Source organism: Micropterus dolomieu, linkage group LG07, assembly GCF_021292245.1.
Source record: "Micropterus dolomieu isolate WLL.071019.BEF.003 ecotype Adirondacks linkage group LG07, ASM2129224v1, whole genome shotgun sequence".
Lineage (NCBI taxonomy): Eukaryota > Metazoa > Chordata > Actinopteri > Centrarchiformes > Centrarchidae > Micropterus > Micropterus dolomieu.
Window position 1 is genome coordinate 25,499,368 of NC_060156.1, and position 22,129 is coordinate 25,521,496.

Sequence of the window (22,129 nt, forward strand, 5' to 3'; positions counted from 1 at the left end):
TTCAGGCAGTTTTACTGGCTCCTAATTTGCTTCTAATCCATTAGGAAGCTAGTCAATGTATTTCATTAGACTATTTGAATATTTATATATACACAATTGAATAGATGTCTTAGCCATGTGTATTAAAAATATATACAAAAGTACATGAGGGACTGATAAGTTTATGTTAGTCAGTGGATAACACTTATTTAAGAAGATTTATGTCAAATCTGTTGATATTTGTATATTGTTTATACAACTTCAGATAAGTTGCTGCAGTCGTCAATCAAACTAAACATGTTGTGAAATGACAGACAAAAATAGCAACACAATGGCCTCTGGTTTCCTGTTCAAAAGGATCTTTTTGTCTTTGTAATGTCTATTAATACAGAATAATTTCCTTTCTGGTGGTAATAAAGAGTGTGTTGCTATGGTAATGTTGTCAGGCTGAGGCAGATCAACAGGGTATGATTGGTCTCAGTTGTGTGGTGCAGTAGGTGGGGAGCAGAGCAACAATGAATACATTTATTTACAGCTTGTACAGCCCTCCTCATCTTTAAATTATAGCATTCAGAGGGACAGCAGGGTGGTGCAAATACTACGGTGCCATCTGTGACAGAAATCAGTTTGTACTGTGATTTTCAGATAATGGCCCAAAATAACTCTAATAACAGTGTAATTTAATCATACTGTATCTGGGTATCCAAGGGGACTGACTGATCATCACACTTTACAGTAATGAGGTGTCACGAGCACAGCCGAGAAAATGCTTCAGTTAATAAAAAGTGCGTGCGTGTGTGTGTGTGTGTGTGTGTGTGTGCGTGTGTGTGTGTGTGTAAAACATTATTGTTTCTCTTCACACACAACTGGTTAATCTGGAGTATTTGTATGGAGGATACTTTTAGGCAGAATTAAAATTGAAAGGGAACATTTTAAATGACAAGAGAAAGTGCCAAATAAATTATTATTATTCTGTATTTATCCAGCCATAATTAACTGTTATTAATTTTAATTAATTTTATTGAAACTGATGTTGAAATGTGAAAATAGAGAGTAAAATTCAAACTGAAAAAAGGAAAGGCTTAAATTAAATTGCAAAAAAAATGCAGGAATGCAGAAGAAGAAAATTTGAAAATAAACATAACATATAAATATTTCTGATATGTATTTACCCATTCACCCTTAATTTACATATTTTATTTGTAAAATTAAAAAATGAAAAATAAAGAGCACTAATCTTTGACCTATAAAATACGCAGGTTTCAAAGTGTTTATGTGAAGCCAAATGGCTGTCATACACTTTATAGCCTCTATTCACGGACTCCATACATGATAGGGCAATAGTAGAACAGACCACATGACCACAGCATACGGCACGTGGGTGGCAAGAACTTACCGCTCCCCCTGCCTCCCTCCACTCTTGGGATTGACCAGGACCAGAAGCGGGTGAGTACCTGGGAGAGGGGTGATCTAGAGACAGGAAGGAAAAGATTAAGGAATCTGCTAACCAGCTTTGTGTGGTCACTTCAACAACGGACAGGATGGACAGCTGCTGGATGCAGGACTAGCGTACCTGCAGTGCTTGTCCATCTCCAGGGGAGAATTTGAAAGTCTGATTGGTGTCATCAGGGCTGGTGCTGGGTGGCGACTCCCCCTCACCACGTTTCACCACAGAATGACGGTCCTGTGAAAAGAGTAGGACTAATGGACTGGAGCACAGAAAAGAAACCATGGGCCAGTGGTCTTGTTTACTCTACACTAATTCCACACTAAAGAATAAGAAAACTGTACACTAAAACCTAAAATCTGCCTGTTTACCTGCATGCACTTTCTCTTTATAAATCAAAGTTAGTTTTAAATATTCCGCAGGTGCCTTGTATAACTGTATGAAGTGCCCACTATGAATATGGACAACTTGCATATAAATCAGATTGTCAATGAGGTATTGTGAGGAAAATTGAGAAGTCAGATCAGAAAACCCCAAAATAGACTCATCATTGTGTGTGAAATTGAGGCAGGTGTGAGGAACATGGGCCTGACATGACTTGTTGGAGGAAATCTGTTGAATAGCAGCGTGTCGTCACTAATACAGCCAGCTCAGTCATCCATTCTCCACTGCCTTTCCAGGTTGGTAGGTAACAGATGTAGAGACATGTTCATTTATGATAATCTTCGAGGTAGCAGTTTGTGGTGCAGTTAAACTGTACTTCGTAATTGTTATTATTTTGTCCACCCCATTTATATCAGTGAGTGTAGGCTAAATAATGGAGACACCTCTCTGTGTAATACAACAGCGCCACAAAGTTTAAAATGATCATAACCTTCATGAAGGTAGGATTTATAGCAGGGCTGTTGTATTAGACTGCATTAGGTTAACTTTTTTGTTCCACAAGAGGAAAACTTAAGCACAGAAGAAAAAGGACATTGTTGGAAGCATTGTTCCATGGATTTAAGTGCAAGTGCTAAAATGCAAGTGTGGTTATTGCACATTGCCCCATTGAACTGAAGTTTGTGGTGTACCTAATAAACTTATTTTAAATTTCTATTAGTATTTTGATACACTATTAATACTAAAAATTCAAACTGGCCACAGTCACTGTTTTCTGTCAGCAAGGAACCGATTATCTTTTAAAGCAACCTCCTAAGCCTACAGAAACAACAACAACAAACAAAAACAACACGCATTCTCAAAAATTTATATATAGTTTTGGTTTTTTTTGGTGAATGACATAATACTGAAATCAAGCTATTCCTCCTTCATCTGCGGAAGAGAACATGTTCTCAGTTGCACTTATGTGCAGTCTTGTATATGGACAGCAGAGAAAGGCGTTCTTACCAAGACAACAGGGCAGATGTACGATGGCAACAGTGTGTGGTCCCTCAAGGCTCCTCCATCACACTCTGGCTTCACATTAGATGCACACTTATTATGGAGCTACGGAGGAGAGGAGAGGCAGAAACATAAGAACTGTGGGTGTAATCCATCTGTGAGACTGTGAGAGCATTTCAAATGTTACCAGAATGAAACGCTGCACTGTTGAGGTTTATTTATCCTGACAGCATATACCGACTGTTTGACAGGCCATACAGTGTCAATCAATAAGTCATCCATTCGTATTTCTATCCAGAAAGTTTTTCATGCTGAAATGAAAACAACTGCCATGTGAACCTGTGAGTTTTGACATCAGGATTGATGTTGAGCAAACCCCAAGACAGCGGTGACATCTAGTGGATTTAAAAAGCAATGCCAGATAAAATGTATAAAAGGTGTGCGAGTGCTGATTTTACCGCATTGTGGGGACATAAAGTTGCTCACACAGTACACTGCACTATTCATATTGTCTGTTTCACTGTTATAATACATCCTGCTGCTACATACAATGTTTCTGTTTGCTGCTACATTTCTGAAAAAAAGTCATATTTATACTGTTTTTCTTTTACTTGTCTTCTGTTTTTTATTCGGAGCCTTGCAATCAAATCTCACTCAAATGTACATTGTGAATGTGCAGTTGAATAACAATAAAGTCTGTCTATGTCTAAGTCATTGTGAGGTTGCCTCACATTTGGGGGACAAAAGGCTAAACCATTACATTTTAGGGTCAAGGTTTGGTTAATGTTAGAGGTTTGGCTTCTACTGGTGATTAAATCACAAGCAAATTAACATGGTACACCTAGCTAAAACCAAAACAGTCCTCATGATGTTTCAAATGTTTGAAATGTTTTACGGAGGTACTGATTCAACGTTTTTATTTTGGAGGATGTAGTTTGTGTTGCTGTTGAACTGTATTGCATTACACCAAGAGGTGTTAGTTATTTACACTCACTGATATGAAATAGGTTGGACAAAATAACAGAAACAACAATACAATTGAATCAAAACCTCTCTGAAACAATTTCAATTATAAAGACTCTTGTATTAGTTTCAGGTGTCCTTAATAAAGTGGCAACAGTGACTAAACCAATGCAATGTCCCAGTGTGTGTCTGTAAGAGTGACTGACTTAAGATAATAACTCACTGTGTTAACCTTCATGGATACATTTAACACATAATGCAAGAGAGAAAGGTAAACAATAAAAATAATAACACTCAATACAATATCTTTTGATACTACTTTGTACTTACAATGCTTTTCTATTGGTCAATACAGAGTCTGGAATATGGCCAGTGCAGATTAAAGTGTTTCCTGGTAAGAGTTATCTGTGTTTACTAAAGCAGCAACTCACAGTGATCTGACACCAGACACAGTGCAGGCCCGTCAGGCCCTGGTAACACTTGATGCTTCTGTGACAGCGGTCGCACTTGGTAGGAGAGTTACCCTCCATCCATACATGCTGCATAGCCTGGAGGGCAAGAGGGAGAGAAAAAGTCCTCACTGTTATTTAGCATTAAATAGTTATACATTTTTAGAATTTTTAATCATTCATTAAGTCAATATGTAAACATTATTCAGGGTCTAGAATGTTCTATTCTTTTTTAAGCAAAATATATAAGGTAGTTATCCACAATACCTTGACACACTGAAGATATGTAACAAACACAAAACAGTAATATTGAAAAATGAAAATGAAACCCTGCTGATCAAAACCTGGGCCTCCCAAATACTGTTTATCTAAGAGATAAACCAGGGCAATTCTGGTGCATGGGAGAAGCATACAACATACAACAACAACAACAAAAAACACTGATAAGCAACAAGAAACATCCGTATATCCAGCAGCAACAATGTCACTGAACACAACAAAAATAAAATCAGGCCAATAACAGCTGAGGTGCTTGGTTTCTTTGCTCAACAAAAAGCTAAATATCCTTTTTTTTTACGTCAAGGTTTTGACTAGAACTTTGTTGCACACAAGACACAGATGACTTTGTCCTTGTCAAGCTTCAACAGAAGTTATAACTGTTTGTGTTTTTAGCAAAGTAGACACACATGCTGTGATGCTGTGATCCACTGACCCTAGGCTTTGGGGCTGCCACTAACGGTAATATTCTTTATCAAAAAATGTCAGAAGATAATTTTAAAAGCCCATAAACAGTTTAAAAAGTCAAAGGTCATACCTTTAAATGGCTTATTTTGTCTGAGTAATTCACACTGATATAAAACAGAGAAAGGCAGCAAATCCTCGCATTTTGATAAACTGAAAAATGTGTTTTGACATGATAAATGACGTACATGAAATGCATCAAAATAGTTGGCAATTCATTTTCTGTAGATTGACTAATCAATTAAAAGACAAAAAAACTTAAAACACAAAATGGCAAATTATTGATGGGAGGGCCTTTTTGCCATGAGCCTGGCGCTAAGTTTTGGTCATAACCCACAACTGAAGAAAAGACAAAATCTCTACAGACTGTAATCAGCATGTGACCAGCCAGAGAAATAATTCTGTGGAAATAGAGAGGATATTAACTAGATAAGAAGCCCTGCATGACCCCGCAGACCATCCCATGATCCTCGATGCTCTGTTAAACAGTAGCATGAGTCAGTGAGAATCTGCTGAACAGACTGGTCAGTGTTCCTGTCTCATTACCCCGCAGCATCAGTCCATGTCATCAGCACAGCATTTCATGTGCAGAATCAACCCTTTCATGTGGTGTGTTTGTGCTTACGTTGGTGTGTCTACGTGACTTGGCGTAGGTGCTGATGCAGGCAGCGATGTCTTTGGACACACAGCGTTCGTGCACAGTGTACTTGCATACTGTGGGAAAGAAGCAAGAGACAACAGTTTGTAAAATTACTACAGTACCACAGTGTACTTTACATCACAAACCAGCCCTTAAAAATGGTTGGCATATTTGTTTTTAATGTTAATGCTATCACACACACAAAAAAACAGGGTTTGCAGGGAGTTTTATAAAACAGTTTTCACATTAGAGATAATCTCAGACAATCAGTGAGCACTTCCATCCAACAGTGACAAGAACAGCCCCGAGAACTGTTCTCTGGTAAAATTCAATCAATAATGAAATTACACATGATAACATCGTTAAGGTTTTTTTTAATGATGACTGTGTGGACTTGTAATTGAAAAACAACATTGACTCAGGCAGAGGCACTCAGCCACAACGAACTTCAATCTGAGTCAGATGCAAAACAGATAGAGATGGAGGAAGAGACAAATAGATAATGACAGCGATGGAGAGGAGGGGAAGTCGGAAGAGACAAGGAAAAAGCAATGGAGACAAAGACGGGTGACAGAGCGACTCACTAGAGCAGCAGAGGCCCTGCTTGCGAACTCCCAGCAGCATGGTATGGCAGTAGTTACAGTAGGCTGGTTTGTTGAAGTGCTTCAGACGCCAAACATGCTGCCCGTCTTCCTGTACATTCTAGGAGGAGACAACAAAGGATAGAATTTCGAGGATTTTGGTTATTACTGTTGCTACAAGCATGTTTGACAGCAGCTCAGGTGAACATTAATTCAAATCATAATCTGTAACATTAAAAAAATAAAATATGCTGCCTTTTGGCCGTTGCTTTGCAGTGCACAGTGCAGCCCGACTGATACATTATCAGCTGGTTTTAGCTTATCACACATACAATCAGTCAATACGTAGCAAGAAATTGCTGTACAGAGATTCAAAAATATATTAGAGGTGATTTAGAAGCAGTGCCCCCCTTGTATAGTTTACCTATCAGCTGTTTTCACTGTTTTATTTTTTAACTATAAAATGCACCACACAACTTGGTATAATGCTCAAAAATCCAGTACAGAGTTCATGAAAATGTATACTGCACATTTGCTGTTCTTAACACATGAAACCACATTTTAATAGGAAAATCATTAGTGCTACCTACAGAACCGTGTTAACCTCAATACACTGAATAAAATTAAGTAGGGCCTTCTTTTCAGTCAGTGCTGCTGACTGAGAACTGATCTCACAACAGCCAATGAGTGCCTAAAACCAAAGTCCTTATAGGCAAGTCATGCCACTTGGCAACGCCTCCGGGCAGCTATTTCGGGCTAACAAGACCAGGCTCCTATCTGGATGAATGGGGAGAGTCAGAACTGCCCTTTTACTGGTCACCGGGACATAAAAACTACATGAATAGAATCCGCAGTAAAATCTAAAAAAAGGTTTGACGACTTTGCCCCAAAATAAGGCTTAAAAAGTGTTTTTACCCAGCCGATTATACTTCTACTACACATGTGTTACTACTACCACGCATGTGCAGTAGAAGTAAAACAGACCCTTACGTCAGTGAAACCACACAATTGGCTGAAATATGTTTCCCGCTTTGGCTTCTAAAAGCTGATGATTGCCTTCTAGCAGGAGGGGTGGGATATACGCCATCTTTGTCGTTACAGGCTTCCCCATAGAGTTGTATTGAGGATGTTATTGAGTGTCTCCTCTATAAAAGGTCTCTGCTAAAACTCAAGATAAACATATAGAACAACAAAAGTTAAATGGGTGTGTGAAGACAAACAATAATGTTTTACACACACAGACACACACACACACACACACACACACACACACACACACTAATAGGTACCGTATCCATGCCCAGCAGGACCAGTAAAGGGATTGTGGTGAGGCCTCCTCTGATCCACTCCTCCAGTGTGACTGTCCCATCTCTGTCATAGTCGATCTCTTCCATCATCTCCTTCAGTATCTAAAGTGACAGAAATATACTTTGGTTCAACTGAAGCGGTTCTCACCCTCCAAAGGACCCAACTGGCATACAAAAATTTTATAATTCTACTTTTAAAATAAACTACTTATTTCACTCAATGTGCATAGGCATGGACGTGGGAAGTAAGGGTGCTGAGGGTGTTGCCAGGCATCTCAGCTATAAACAAATATATTTTAATGTACGCAAATGTGTTTTTTTTTTTTATTGATTTGTGATTAAAGTGTTGTTGTGCCAACCAGCCCCATCATGCTCTTGAAACTGGACCCTAGATGCTTAAGAAAGGCTCTTCCATCTTCTTCTGTGTCTTTTGTTTGGGGAAGTTACCTCTTTAAATCAGCTTGTAGTGCCTATTAAAGTCAATGATGAACTGATTCATTTTAATTTATTTATATATCACCAAACAGACCGCCTGACAGACCCATGGACCCAGGACTGTACCTGATAAGACAAGTTTGCTGCTCTGTTTGAAAGCCTAACTGAAAACACTTCTGATCAGGCATAAATCTCACCCCAAATCCACACAAATGTTAACTTCACCACCCCCGATAAAGTGCAGCTCACAACTTCTTCACTGGAAAGCATCCTGAAGTAGAGAGCCAGTCCCAAACAGAGCAAAGTGAGGGAGGTGCAGAGACAGCAGCGACCCAGAGCTACCAGTCAGAGGAGAGACTCCACACTGCAACTCTAAATACTAGAAGTCTAAATAACTGCCAGAAGCAACCTATTCTATTACAAATTTATTCTCGAGATATTACAATTTCTTTTACCATCGAAAACAAGGGCCCTAATACTCCGCCGTGGTTGACGGACTACTATTTGCCTTTTTGTTTATGTTTTCATCTCCCTAATTTGCGGCCGACTGTTAACCGTCTGTGTACCAAATACATTATTTAGACACTGATGGACAACAGTGGTTATAAAATTATTGCTAGGGACAATTCAGCAGTCACTGTATATTGTGCTTACAGCCGCCAATGGAAATATAAATTACAATCAAAGTCAGGGGCACAGACTGCCTGTCCTGTGTATACCTACACAGGAAAGTCAAAGTCAGTTGTAGGCATACTGTGGTTAAAAGTACGATTCTATTAACATCAAAAATTCTGTTAAGCAGTGTTCCGAAAAAGCAAGCTTTTTAGTGGTCAAAAACAAACAGATACACTGTAGATACTACTATAGGGACTAAAGATGGAAATGAACTTTTCTGTATCTGGTGCAATACATGTGTTGTGCCTTGCGCCTGTTAAAGATGCAGAGGTAATGATACACTCAGCTCCGGGTACAGTTCAATTCATTGTGTTTTCATTTTCACAATTTTTTGTCTTTTGTTGTAGATTTCATAGCAAAATGCTAATAATAGACTCTTAAGTAGTCTTCTTTGTTTTCAAATGCAGATCTTGATCAGGGGCTTTTCCTCTAACAGGCCAGTCCTTTGTCTTCATAGCACTTTACTGAGAAAGCAATTTCGTGTTTGTGTTACTAGCTTTTTGGAACCGAAATCCTGAGGTTTTAACGGGCATTAAGGGTGAGTAAATAATGACAAAGCCTTCACAGAGGGGCCTGTTTACATTTCTCTTCCTGACTTTATTGAAGTCGAGAGTTTGCTCACCGGTCGCAGTTCTGTTGAATCCCACTCCAGATACTCTGCCACATGCACCATCTGATTGATGATGCGATCCAGCTCCTACAAAAAGAAATACATACCATCTAGGACAAAAAGACGAAAACTGCCACCCTAGCTTTACCTACCTTCTACTAAACAAACATGGCTGACTGAGAAACCTGTGCTGCTTGGTATGTGAAGAAGTGCTTTTAGTAAACATTAAAGTCAGTGTTTAGTAAAGTACAGTGTAACAAAGTCGTATTTCCTTGCATATTGAACATATTCACAGAAGATATCATCTGTTTATGCGATCACTTCAGCAGGTGGCTAATATTAAACTGAACAGAACAAACACAAATGATGTCATGTAAACACAACGGCTGTCAGGTTTCTATTCTTGGAGCAGATGTACGCAAAGGGCAAAGAGACAAAACACAAGACGGAAAGATGAAGACTAGGGAGAGAGAGAAAAAAGAGGGAGATACAAAAGTTAAAAGAGACAGAGCTTACTCACCGAGCTGTCCAGGAGCCCGTTGCCGTCTGTGTCGTACAGCCGGAACATGACTAGAGGGAAACGAGAGAACAGAGATCCCATGATGACTCAGATACAGTCAGATAATTAGGAGCTCTCTGAAGCTGTAACATTCGTTCTTGGACTCTCTCCAGATGGCCACAGGGTTAAAGAAGTGGAGCGTGCTACTTCTGCACTGGGGCATGGGGACCAGTTAGCAGAGATTAGCCTTGTCAGTGTGCGCCAATATAGCCTTAGAAACTAAAGAAGTAAATTGGGCACAGCAGGGCTTAAGCATGTCACTGACCTGCATTGTGTGGGAGGTGCAACTACCGTATCTAAGGCCCTGGGGAGGAAGCCAGAGAAGGAGGGAACAGCCTTATTACTTTTGCTGTCAACCTGAGCCGACATGCTACTGAGGCCAGTGGTACTGGAGGCCAGAGCACTTGAACACATTGCATACTGCTCGCACTCAACATCCCCCTGAGAGGAGCTGACCCTCTGCCGACATCCTCCATCCCTGTCACTCACACTCCAGCTTGTCCTCCGGCATCCCCCTCTCTAGCAGGGAAAGGTAGCAGACGATGTCCTTGAGAAAGACCACCTGGGGCGATGGCAGTGGGGAGCCTTTCTGGGGCGACGGGCTCCTCCGCAGTGACAAATGCTTCTCAGGGTGGCTCCTCTCTGTTGATGTACAACACAAGTGATCAAAGCTATTCACAGCACCCATCACTCTTTCTACTCCACTGTGGTTCCTCTGGTGAAATTAATGAAATGAATAAAGTGAAAGCAGCACTAAATTACACATTTAAGTATTAGTTTGACAGTTTTAGAGAACTCTGATCCCAGTAAAACAGGCAGAGACAAAACAGAGGCTGCTAATCAAAACACTACGACATTATGTGACCAATCTGAAAAGCCATAAATGGATTAGCAGCACCTAAATGGAATAAGTCATCTTAAAGTCTAAAAAATACAACATTGCATTTGAAGAAATTTTAGGGGTACTTTTCCCAGGTCATGTTAGGGTCCACACACAATGTGACTTAATGTAGGTAAGCACAGTGTCCTAATTTGAACCTATTTCCAATCGCATCTTCACACATGTATAGAGAGGTGAACAATAACCTTATTTGGATAATCTCTGTAGGTCTAATAAGTATAAATATCCTCAGACAGGAAGTACCCTTCAGATTTGGTGTCGGGATTGCATGTGCTCACACGTTGGATGCTGGCACTGTATCGCCTTGGCTGGGCTCAATAAACAAATGCTGTGTAAGTCTTCATCAGTCTCTGAAACGTCTTCATCACACCTGAATCCGGCTCAGTGTATTTCCATAACACTACAATGCACTCAAACGCCATTTTCACGTAAAGTCACTCACAATTAACTTCTTCTTATGTTGCTTTTAAAAATGGAACAAACATCAGGAGACCTCCAATAGTCCTCACTTTAGCTTGCAAACACCTAGCGTGGTTTCCAGTGAACAGGAACAGGCCAGATTTAGATTTCATGTGATTTTTTTTTTCTTCATTTCAGATTGTCAAGTAATTTGTGTAACAATCTGTTGTGGTACAATAAACAGCAATACAAAATGTGAATATGCATCATGGAGGTGGAAAATGAATGGCAATATTAACTACATCTGATCTGATCGGTTAAGGCTCCCAAAGGTTTCTAATTTATATCTGCAAACATTAAATGCCAGTAGTTGCAAATAAATGTCATCCATTATTTCAAGTGTTTAAACTCCTGTCTGAAAATGTCCATGTCCCCTATTCAGATATTCACCACTTCTCCTTAAGAGATGAGAGATGTAAATAAATATTTTAAAAAAAATCCTTTTAAAGGTTTCTAAAGTTTCTACTGTTTTCATTTTGTAACAAAAATGTGCAACTAAAACCTAAATTAGGACACTTTACCATTAAATTAAATTAAATTCAGAATAAATATAATAAAAACATTGAGACTTTTATAGATATAGAGATAAAAGGCATAGGATAAGAAAATTGTTCATTACAACTTTATTAAAAATGTAGTAAGCGTATCGGTGAATGCTGTATCATGTATTGTACCAAACCATAGACTGACTGTTGATGACACAGATAAAATAAATAAGTCTACATATTCATCTCTTCATATGTCGAGCTCCTGGCAAGACACGCCACACACTACAGGTTTGACAGTGGACCACCGATCATCAGTCACAGTCATTTTTGACAAGCGCCTGATAATGATACATTCTGTCAAAGCGCCACTGCCAACTTACATTAATCACTTTCAGTCAGTCTTGCGTCAGTGTAGCTAACCTCACCTGGTGAAAGTTTGGGGGACACTGGTGACTTGGCAGGACCAGCATTGGGGGTCAGGGCATTGCTGCTGGCCTCTGAGGTTTTGACCTGGGTGCAGGGTGATCGGTGGGGTCCCCTAGGTGTATGGGCCCCCGTCCCTGAACGCTGCGAGGAGGAGCGAGATGAACAAGGGGAGGTGGTGGCTCCCGTGCCTGCCGTGCTCATCACACTGGAGTGCTCCGGTGTGTGTCGGCCCATTGCAGACAGGATGCTTTTACCGTTCATCCCTGCATGGGATAAAACAGAAGAAACAGAGATAGAAGGGACAAATGAGTTGAACAGAAATTATGTAAACAGTGGAGGATGAGTGAAGAGGATATTTGACAAAGTGATGGTTAATTGTAAGAAGCAACGTAACAAAACAAACTGCAGAAATACCGTTAAACTTCACAACAACAATCCAAATATAAAAGCTTAGGGGGCATAGAGGGACAGGAAGCAGATCAAATTACAACACCGTGTTAAAACCATACACAAATACCATTTACAAAGCTTCAAGTCATCCACTGATCCACAGGCAAGATACCATGAACTCACATCAACACAACAAGAGCACACCAAAAATGGAGCAGGAGCTTAAAGCCAGCGGGACTCTTCTCCCACTAAGATGACGTCACGCTGATGATATGGGCTACTCGGCCTGCTCTGGTACCTGTAATGGGGGCACAGGCCACTTCGGTCTGAATAGAGATGCCTGCGTCAATGGAACAGACTTCTGCGGTCAGTCATTGTTTTGAGGAAAGAAAAGAAAGCGGCAGCAAGAATGAGTGAACATTAGTAATCTTCCATATAGTATCTAGAAACAGATAATGATTGTTTACATTTACAAAAACTGCATGAGTTCAAAATTAGATGTCGAACTTTTTGAGGAAATCATTTAATTAAGTTAGTACAACAGAATAAAAGCCCCATTTTTGGATTCTTTGTCGAGCTCAGAAAGCTAATATTTTGTTGGATTATCAGTAGACTTAACAAAGGCCTCTATTATATGTTAGAGAGCAGGAAATGGCGATTAAAGAGACAGATAGTATCAGATAACAGAAAGCAGCATATTACATACAGTGAAACAGTCTCTATACTTGTCCAGGCAGCATAATTAGTATTATCACTTTCCTCTGTCTGGGAGCTTCCGGCAGAAAGAAAAAAAAAACATAACTGGAAGATACTGAAAGATTTGATCACTACAGTGACAGGCTCCATCCCGACTGGTTCATGTCATGTTGTTCAATGTTACCACCAGGTGTCAGTGCAGGCTCTATCAGCTGTTTCATGAGAAGCAGCTGCAGAATAAACACAAACCGTTAACCCTGCTGATAAACCTCCTCAGGTGAAAGTTTTTCATTCAGTATTTTTGTCACAAATATGATAATGACAAAGTATGTTGTATTTGGCCTTCCTGGATTAGTATCATGATATACTTGCTTTTACCATTGCTTGTGCACAGACAAGCAGCTGCAATGTGAGCGGCTAATACTGTATACTTGCTTGTACCTGAAGGATCAAAAAGAATATCCACTAGGAGCAGATCAATGAAAAATAGTAGATCGCCGACATGTGAAAAGCTCTCTTAAGTACTTTAGATTTTGCAGTGTGTATCTAACTTAACATGGACACAACAACTGAGTAGATTACCATAGTGTTAATGTCCCAGCAGAAGAAGCAACAGCACTATCGCAGATTGGTTTCTCTTCCAAACATTCTGCCATTGTTATTGTCATTTGTTCAGACTCTGCTGACACTACATTATATCCTAATAAACTAAAAAATATTCATTTATCACCTAGTCGATTGAGAGAAAATTAACCAGCAACTATTTTGATGATAGGTTAATAGCTTCAGACATTTTTCAAGCAAAGTTGCCAAATATTCTCTGATTTCAGCTTCTGAGGATTTGCAACCTGTCATGTATGATAGGAAATTGAAGACCTCTGAGTTTTAGACTGATGGTTGTTAAAAACAAAGAACTTGAAGTGAGTAGGTCTCATGCACAAACACAAGGACGCACATATGCGCACTAAACATATTTCTGCCAATCCTTTCACACTATTCCACTAATGCACAGGTGGTGGTAATGTGCCAAGATTTGCAGCAATGCACCAACAAAGGCAGGAAATTAGAAGACTGTTTAAACATGAATGGGAACAATGCATGTTTCAGATTTGTGTTTTATGAGGAAGGAAATGCATCAGGAATCAAACAATGCGTTTGGGTGAATAACACTGAATGTAAACAGAACTTTTGTTTGTTTGTTTTCAAGAAAACTTCACAGGGCCACCTAATTTTTGAGGACACAAACAACCAACCCCTGGAGGAACACAGTCTACATGAGGCAGCAGTAAGACAACTTTACTGCCATTTCTGCATTCATTTGATAATTCACAGACTAAAAATGATGGCACAGAGAGTGACACAGAACTGACATTTCTGCATGAAGTTTTAGCTGGGGCGTCACAAACTATGCCAACTGACACACTAGGAGGCTCAACACCAATGCTGCTACCCAAAGTGACATGCTGTCACTCACATTTAGTCTTTCTGCACTTGTTGCCTCTTACTTTTCCACACAGTATACCACAGAAATAGATTTCTAATTCAACAGTCCATCTGTCTCCTCAGCTGCTCTGCACTGAGGAGCAGACCGGCAGAACCCGGTGCCAGGGCCCACGCAGCACTCACATGGAAGGATGAGTGTACATACTGCACAGAGCAAGGTGCAAGTGACCTACAACACCCAAAGATTTCTGTCTTCTGCTCTGGTCAGCGTGAAGTCAGTTTTTGTGGTGAATAAGAATGTCTGCCATGTGTGTTCAGACATGTCAGTAGCACAAAATTCTGGACCTAATACACAGGCATTCTCTATGGGCCTGCACCGCATCCACAGCTATTCATTCTAGTATCTTTGTGGGCATTTCTTTCCCCCAATCCTACACCCCTTCGTGTGCCTATGTGTCAATGTTCGTCTGCATGTTTTCTGACATTCTTACAGCAAAAAGGGGCATATATTTAGACACATTAGCAAAAAGACAATGACTGGATTAAAGTGACAGCACAGTCAGTTCTGTCGTGTTTCACGGAGATTGACTTGTCAATCAAACATAGTGACCAATACTGTGATGTATTTTCCCTTTAATCTTTTGTCTCTGTTGAACGCCGTTTCTCCACTTCCCTTCCACTGTAAAAAAATAAATAAATAAAAAATGATGCCCAAATACCACAGATATGGGCGCTGCCATCTTGCACTTGGGACATCATTTGGAGCCAGAGTCTGTGAAGTTGTGATAAGGGTTGGAGCCACGGTATCAAGGTCCCACCCATACACCCAGCCGACTCAATCATGAGTAGGGTTGATGTGAAACCCCCTTTTTATAGCATCAAATAACTATTTGAAGCCAGACTTATCAGTAAAAAAAATCAGTTAAACAAACATCAGCGCGATAAGAACTGATTAAAATGACAGAAACCATCTTTGGGAGAAAAAATTTTGTTGTGATTATTTAGTTTGTCCCATGTCGTGTCTGCTAACATAGTATGACCCATACTGCATCCAGCCACCAGGAGGTTCACTTTTAGGTGTTGTCACATTATACATCTACAACAGTCTGTTTTTTTTTCACTGGATGCATCTATAGCTTCTTTTCATGTCAAGTTTTGCTTTGCTTTGCTGGCATTGTCTGTTGCTTGCGGAAGAAGGAAGATGAAAGAAAAAACTACACTAAATCAGGTGCAGTTAAATAAGTGATTTAGTCTGAATAGTCAGACACTTCGCTCCAACTGACTGCTGCTGATTCAACATGTGTCCATAACTGCCAACTACTGCCAACAATGCCAGAAACACCAAAAACTTTAGATGATGATGATGAAACCACAAATGCTTAAGGGCACCCTAATGCTCTGTGTTTTAGGGATAAAACTTAAAAATATAGAAAGTGTTCCAAGTGACAGATACCCTGGATAAGAAAACACACGCTGTTTAAGAAATAGCTACCACAAAAAAAACAGCATGTCATTATTTAAGAAAATTGGCATGTCTTTTGAAAAAGTGCCCAGGTTCCTCTGCTTTTGTTAGTGTGCCCATTAACCTCATCTTCTGGTAGTTTGGTTTTGAGCTCAGATTGTGTTCAATATCACAATATGACTGTGGGTTCTGGGTTCGGGAGGGAAGTTGCTGTATCAAAAACTAGTGGAAGTGAAAAGGAAAAAAAGGAAACTGCTTTGAACACCCGTAGATTTTTTCCAGGGAAACCCTGCCTGACAGCTTTCATTTAGTATATGTACACTGGATCATTGCTGTGTTTCATCAAGCAGTGACACCAGCAAAATGCACTTACATGGATTATAACTTTGTGAGGTGTTGCAAAGATGGAATAATAACAGCCTACCCAGTAAGCTTGTTCCTGCACGAGACTGATCGGGAGAACAGCCTCCAGTCTTGCTTTTGAAGGAGGTGAAGAGGTGCTGACACAACTCTTCGGGGATGTCATTCTCCAGGTAAGTGGCCATGAAGAGCTGGAAGCCCTCATAGTCAATGGGCTGCGTGGGAAAAGAAAGAGCAAGTAGGTTAACTGAATTACTGAGTAACAATTGTGAATGCAGTTTACACCACACCACAGATGGACAATTAATTTGTTATAACAATGAAAAAAAGAGAGAAATGTGATGGACTTCAATTCAAGTTGATCTTCCCTAAAATGATATGTCAGAATTTTCATCAAGGTAGCTGCTCAATGACAATCATTAAAGTGAAAACATTCTCAATAGATTTTACAGAAAGATCAGTAAAATGTCAAAAGCACAGTCTGTCACACCAGTCATCTGACCACCGCAGAATATCTCATTAAGGTTAGCATGGGCAGAACGGAGGTGCTGACAGCTACACCGGATAAAAACTCGGTGTTTGGAGGCCTGATGGTTTAAAAGACAACAAAACAATGTAAAGAAAGAAATATAGACAGCTAAACATGTCATGTTAACATTGAGCTGTAAGGCAAAATACAGAACTATAATGCTCCTTCCATTTACTTCCTGCAAACCCCACTCTCCCCCAGCAGCCGCTCACACAGCCATGTGGTGGGTGCATAGTAGCACTGAACTCAACTTAACAACACCATGAACTTTGGCCTTTCCCCCTTCTGGCAGGGTGACAGACCATCTGTAGTGGATAAGGCGGGGTAATGTTATGTTAGTGGACAGAATGTGCATGCAGTCTGCTGACACAGACACCACACAACATGCAGAGCCCGCCGGGCTGAGGCTTACTTGGTTGAGAACGTCTTGCTTCTGTTTAACAGTTGGATCGAACAGTGAAGAGGAGAGGGAGGAGGAAGATAGGGAGGGAGGATGAAAGAGTGAGGGAGGAATGGGTAGAAGAAGAGAAGGGGTTAGCTACTTTATGGGAGGTAAAAACTTCGATGATTGTGGTTAGGTTGCAGACCGGACCGTTCCACCTCTCTGCAGGGACAGTTTAGTTCTCACTGTGCTGCACTCACCCAAGCGCACTCAATCACAGCCTGAAATGCCTGAAGCTATCCGGCTGCACAATTCAACCCTTGACCACATACTCTGAATTCACGTGAAAGGTGATTAATCAAATAAGTATGACGCAGTGTGTCGCAGCAATACAGACTTTTCAATTAGGATTTGCCTACTTGGGTGTAATTTTTCATCAAACATACATATACTGTAACTTATAAGATTAATGATGGTTGGATTCCATTTAGATAAAACAGATCCAGGGGGCTGGCATTGTGCATGCTGGCTCACTGGCATCGCTTACTGACACATCTAAAGTAAACAGAGCCATTGTTGAAGCTCAATAGCAGCATGTTGGACATTCACCAAGTGAATGCTGCCTGGTGTTTGCCAATCACGCTAGATGGAGAAGCACATGCAGAAAGGTTCATTGTTTTATCATCACACCAGAATACTATCGAATAAACTCTAACCAACTTTATCCAATATTTGAACGACATAAGAATTGTCTGCTCTGTTAGCTCAGCACTCTCGTCACTCACTTACTAAATCGTACATATTTGAGCTGGTACATAATGCAATGACTGACGACTGACCAGCATGACAAACGTTAATATACTGAACTTTATTTCTCCAAATCCCCATGATCCATGACCTATACCCTCCCTACAGAGGCCAACTTATAACATATATCATGTCAGTCTGGTTGAACTGCCCATTTTGTATATGTTCCCAGAGGAGTCGATCTCTGTAACTAATAATTATTTTGAATTTTGATTAATCAATTAGTTATTTAGCATGTCCATCAAAACATCTAAAACCCAAGTTGACCTCTTCAAATATCTTGTTTTCATCTAAAACCCAAAGATATCTGATACACTGATATAATCAGTGTAACATCAGTGCCATTAATGTCTGCCATATCACTTTGTTATTGGTCAAGAATTCCTTTCCAATTTTAAACAGATATGGTGCAAGTTAATGCAAATAAACTAAGCAAACATAATAAGGCTGTAGTATAAGCAAACTAAAGCCCTTTCCCCCCAGGGAACATTTGTTTCACACCAAAATAGGACAAAGCTGATCCCTTTTGCACATTAAGACTTAGTGGAAATATGCTTCTAATATGCTTCTGTTGTGCATGTTTGAAGCAGCTGTAACGGACGCCCGTCACAGAGGAACACACCGTGATGAGGATCCTCCCTCAGCTCAATGCTGACCTAACCCTGAGAGCTCCCAAAGCCAGCCAGGCATTATTCATATCACTCTCTTCTCCTTATTTGGCCAAACTAACCACAAGGCTTTAATTTGCTGTGCATCGTGTATCACGGCAGGTTCAGACAAATATGCTCATGTGCACACATGCCATAGAAAACACACACGCACAGTCTTTTCACATACTACAGATATAGTAGAAATCATAAAACACAATATTTTGATGGATTGCCTTGAATGTAAGTACACCCAGACGCATTTGTGGAAATTTCTCGTCCCTCTGGAAAACACGTTTACCCCAGAGGCTAACCGACGATTATTTTCTCCATGAGCGGACTCACATTCGAGGCTGCCAATCTGCAAATATCTCCCAAGGGCAGCTATGACACATTTACATGGTTCATTTAATCTTTTTCATTTTGGCAGGGCTGTCAGAATGATTTGATTGACTTTCTTTTGGCATTAAACGGTAGGGCTATGGGGGGCTTCTGTCCCGTCTAGATCCCAGAGTAGATCTGTCCATCTAAAGGACAATGTTATCAGACTGAAAAAATGAGAATGTCATTTGTGATAAGGTGCAACCACCTTGCTTGAGAAGGAGTAGAACAAAGGGGATCAGAACTTGGGATCATCCGTGTGCTAAACGTAGCTTAAGGCTTCATCATTATTGGAAAATGCCAAGGCTTTTTTAAAACTGAACTGATTTTCACACAGATTCAAAGTATTAAAAAGGGTGTTTGTGCTGCTAATGGTATTATATATATTTGTATCGATTTTTGTATAATTTTCCCTCCATTTCTAAAAGTTAAAATAAACACAGATAAATTCTCTTTTTCTTTACACCCTTGACATGTCACAAAAATAAAACACCTAGTAGAAATGTGCCTCACATTGCCACATATGCCTCATGTGCCTCACATCACATTTTTAGTTTCTCTTTAGTTTAATTGTCTTGTTTGTTTTGCTTGAATGGTGTGGTCACGATTTAAATACCACAGGCAGTTCCCTCTACAAGCTCTTGTGGGTGTTTCTCTTCTAAAAATAACATTTCTGGCAACAATTCTTCCATCACACAGCAAAACATGAAGCGACCATTTACCCGTGCTTTCAAACTGCTTTATGTTGATTGTGTTTGACAATAAAAAAAGACGGTTTTATGTAAAGTCAACAAAACGGAGCACAGCTAAATGACATTGTGATAGATTTGTCATGCCTGACGGAGCCTTTAACTGCTGTGGAGGGAAACCCCAGGGGTGTCATGTACAGCCTTTGTCTTTCAGTCACTTATCAGTCCCTGAGTATTATGGTGCTAATGTTTGTTTGCTAATCTTTTCTATAGAGAAAACCCAACATTGCTGACAGCTAAACGTGTCAATCATTGTTCTTTCTTTTTATCTATTGTCTCATCCATTTTTTAAACTCCCTCAGAAGAGGCAGGGACACATTTTGGCTAAAAATAATCTAAATAAAAGAACTGAGCGGCAAGAAAGAGAGGTCATTGTCTTCTTTGTAGATTCCGCTACAGCTGGGACAATGGACTGATGAGAGATTAGAGGTTCACATATACGCACACATTGATAGATGGAAGAAGCAGGGCCACAGTGATCATCGTGGCGCCAGGTGACAGTGTGGTGTCTGAAGGACCACATGAACATTAAGTCTGGTTCGTCTGGCGCCGCAAGTCCAGCCGGGATGTTAGTCATGTCATCACAAATACTGAGCAGAAACTTACAGCAGAGTGGAGGTGATAATGAAGAGGGAGAGGAGTAAGAGGAGAGGAAAATATTTTTTGTACAACAAAGATGCCAGGAGAAGGACGAAATGTATCATGAGGTAGGCAAAGGATGACTGTGATGATCATAAAAATCATAATGGACATATAGGCATGATGCCAACACTGCGGGCAAGATGTTGGAAATGAAAGCAGAGATGTTTTGGCTGAACACAGTCGTCAGTTGTCCCCTCTCATACATGAAATTTGCCTATGCAAATGTATGTGTGAACATGAATATGACGGGCTTTGTGAAAAAATGACATCAACGCACTTTATGACCTATATGCAAGTATAAGTAGTAGCCGTCCTTACTTGCTAGCTCATTATTATAAATAAACAAACATGCAATTCATAATATATAATCAATTAAATAGATCTTATCATAAACATCACATGTAGTAAAAGAGAAATTCAAACCTGCAGCCTGATACTGCGGCATGCTGACGGTGGGTTTATGTTCTTTTGGTATATATACAGAGAATAAAGGGAAGATGCTTCAGGAAGTCAAGGTTCTAAGTTACCACCAATCAGAATCCAATGGTAATATCAGTCATATTTAAAGTTTATATAAAGAGTTTGGTAGGCTATCCCCACTGACCACCATAAAAGATGGCAATAGACTCAATCAAATTAAAGCGCACCCGTCCATATCAAACTGTTCCTGGCTAGCTGGCTGACAAAAATACCTTTCCACCATGAGGTGCCAACAACAACAACAAAAAAACAAAAAATCAGTAGGTAAAGTTGAAGTTACTGCTGTAAATCTGCCTTACGCCATGTCCCTTGAATGTTTCACACAGAATCAAATGTAAAAATAGGTTAACTGGCATTTAATTACTTAATTTACAAGCACTAACCAAAACTTAAGGGGTAATGTGATAGTGAAGTAGCAGATAGATGAGAGTCAAAACTGGAAAAAGCCATAAGAAGTCCAGACGACAGTATAAAGAAGTCTGCACTAACTGCTGCAGCCACTACAGTCTACAGCTCAACAGGGAGCTGATCTGCTGACGTCAGGCGCCAAAGCTAATGCTGAGGGTGCGTCTCCACCACAGCTTTTATCTAAAAATGGGGGGAGTGACTAAGCATTTTAGTGACTGATTACACTGAATCAGAGGGACATAACAAGAGTGTGATAAGTCAGAAGTTGTGTGTGAATGAGACAGAATATCAACCAGAGACTGACAAAAAAGCTAAAAACAGATGAAGGAATATGGAGAAGGTAATCGCAGCGTAGACACACCTGCTCTGGATTGTATTTGGAAAGGACTCCTTCACCGTGAAACTCCTCTAGCACATCCTTCAGCTTCTTTGTGGAGTCTGAGGAGAAAACAGAGAAAAACTGAATTTTGTCATTACACTATCTGAAATGTGTTTGCTTTGATACACTTGACTCATTTCTGAAAACCTTGCTATTGCACCACAGAGCATTTTTAAGCAAAGAAGCTCCTTAGTGCACACCGAGTACACTTGCAGTTTTTATAATCATATCTCTTAGTTGGAATGTTTCTTTTGGATAAAATGCTTTCTTTACACACTGCACCTCATTATTGAATGCCCTGACAGATAATCATAAGTACTAGGAAGTAATG

At 40.0% G+C, this 22,129-nt stretch overlaps 1 protein-coding gene and 1 long non-coding RNA gene across 2 annotated transcripts in view; one reads left to right on the forward strand and one right to left on the reverse strand.

Moving 5' to 3' along the window:
• LOC123973380 (diacylglycerol kinase beta) overlaps positions 1-22,129 on the reverse strand; it is a 119,937-nt gene that overhangs the window by 75,755 nt on the left and 22,053 nt on the right. Inside the window, exons 3-16 of the mRNA XM_046053345.1 lie at positions 21,781-21,857; positions 17,336-17,356; positions 16,459-16,609; positions 12,043-12,306; positions 10,259-10,411; positions 9,731-9,780; positions 9,223-9,297; positions 7,473-7,592; positions 6,187-6,304; positions 5,588-5,676; positions 4,204-4,320; positions 2,816-2,914; positions 1,553-1,663; positions 1,376-1,449 (exon numbers count right to left, since the gene is read on the reverse strand). Of these exons, the coding sequence (XP_045909301.1) occupies positions 1,376-1,449; positions 1,553-1,663; positions 2,816-2,914; positions 4,204-4,320; positions 5,588-5,676; positions 6,187-6,304; positions 7,473-7,592; positions 9,223-9,297; positions 9,731-9,780; positions 10,259-10,411; positions 12,043-12,306; positions 16,459-16,609; positions 17,336-17,356; positions 21,781-21,857 (1,519 nt within the window). The remainder of the gene's footprint in view (positions 1-1,375; positions 1,450-1,552; positions 1,664-2,815; positions 2,915-4,203; positions 4,321-5,587; positions 5,677-6,186; positions 6,305-7,472; positions 7,593-9,222; positions 9,298-9,730; positions 9,781-10,258; positions 10,412-12,042; positions 12,307-16,458; positions 16,610-17,335; positions 17,357-21,780; positions 21,858-22,129) is intronic.
• LOC123973381 lies at positions 8,803-9,412 on the forward strand. Its single transcript, XR_006825610.1, has 3 exons — positions 8,803-8,870; positions 9,097-9,138; positions 9,253-9,412. It is a non-coding gene; the product is annotated as an uncharacterized LOC123973381 (long non-coding RNA).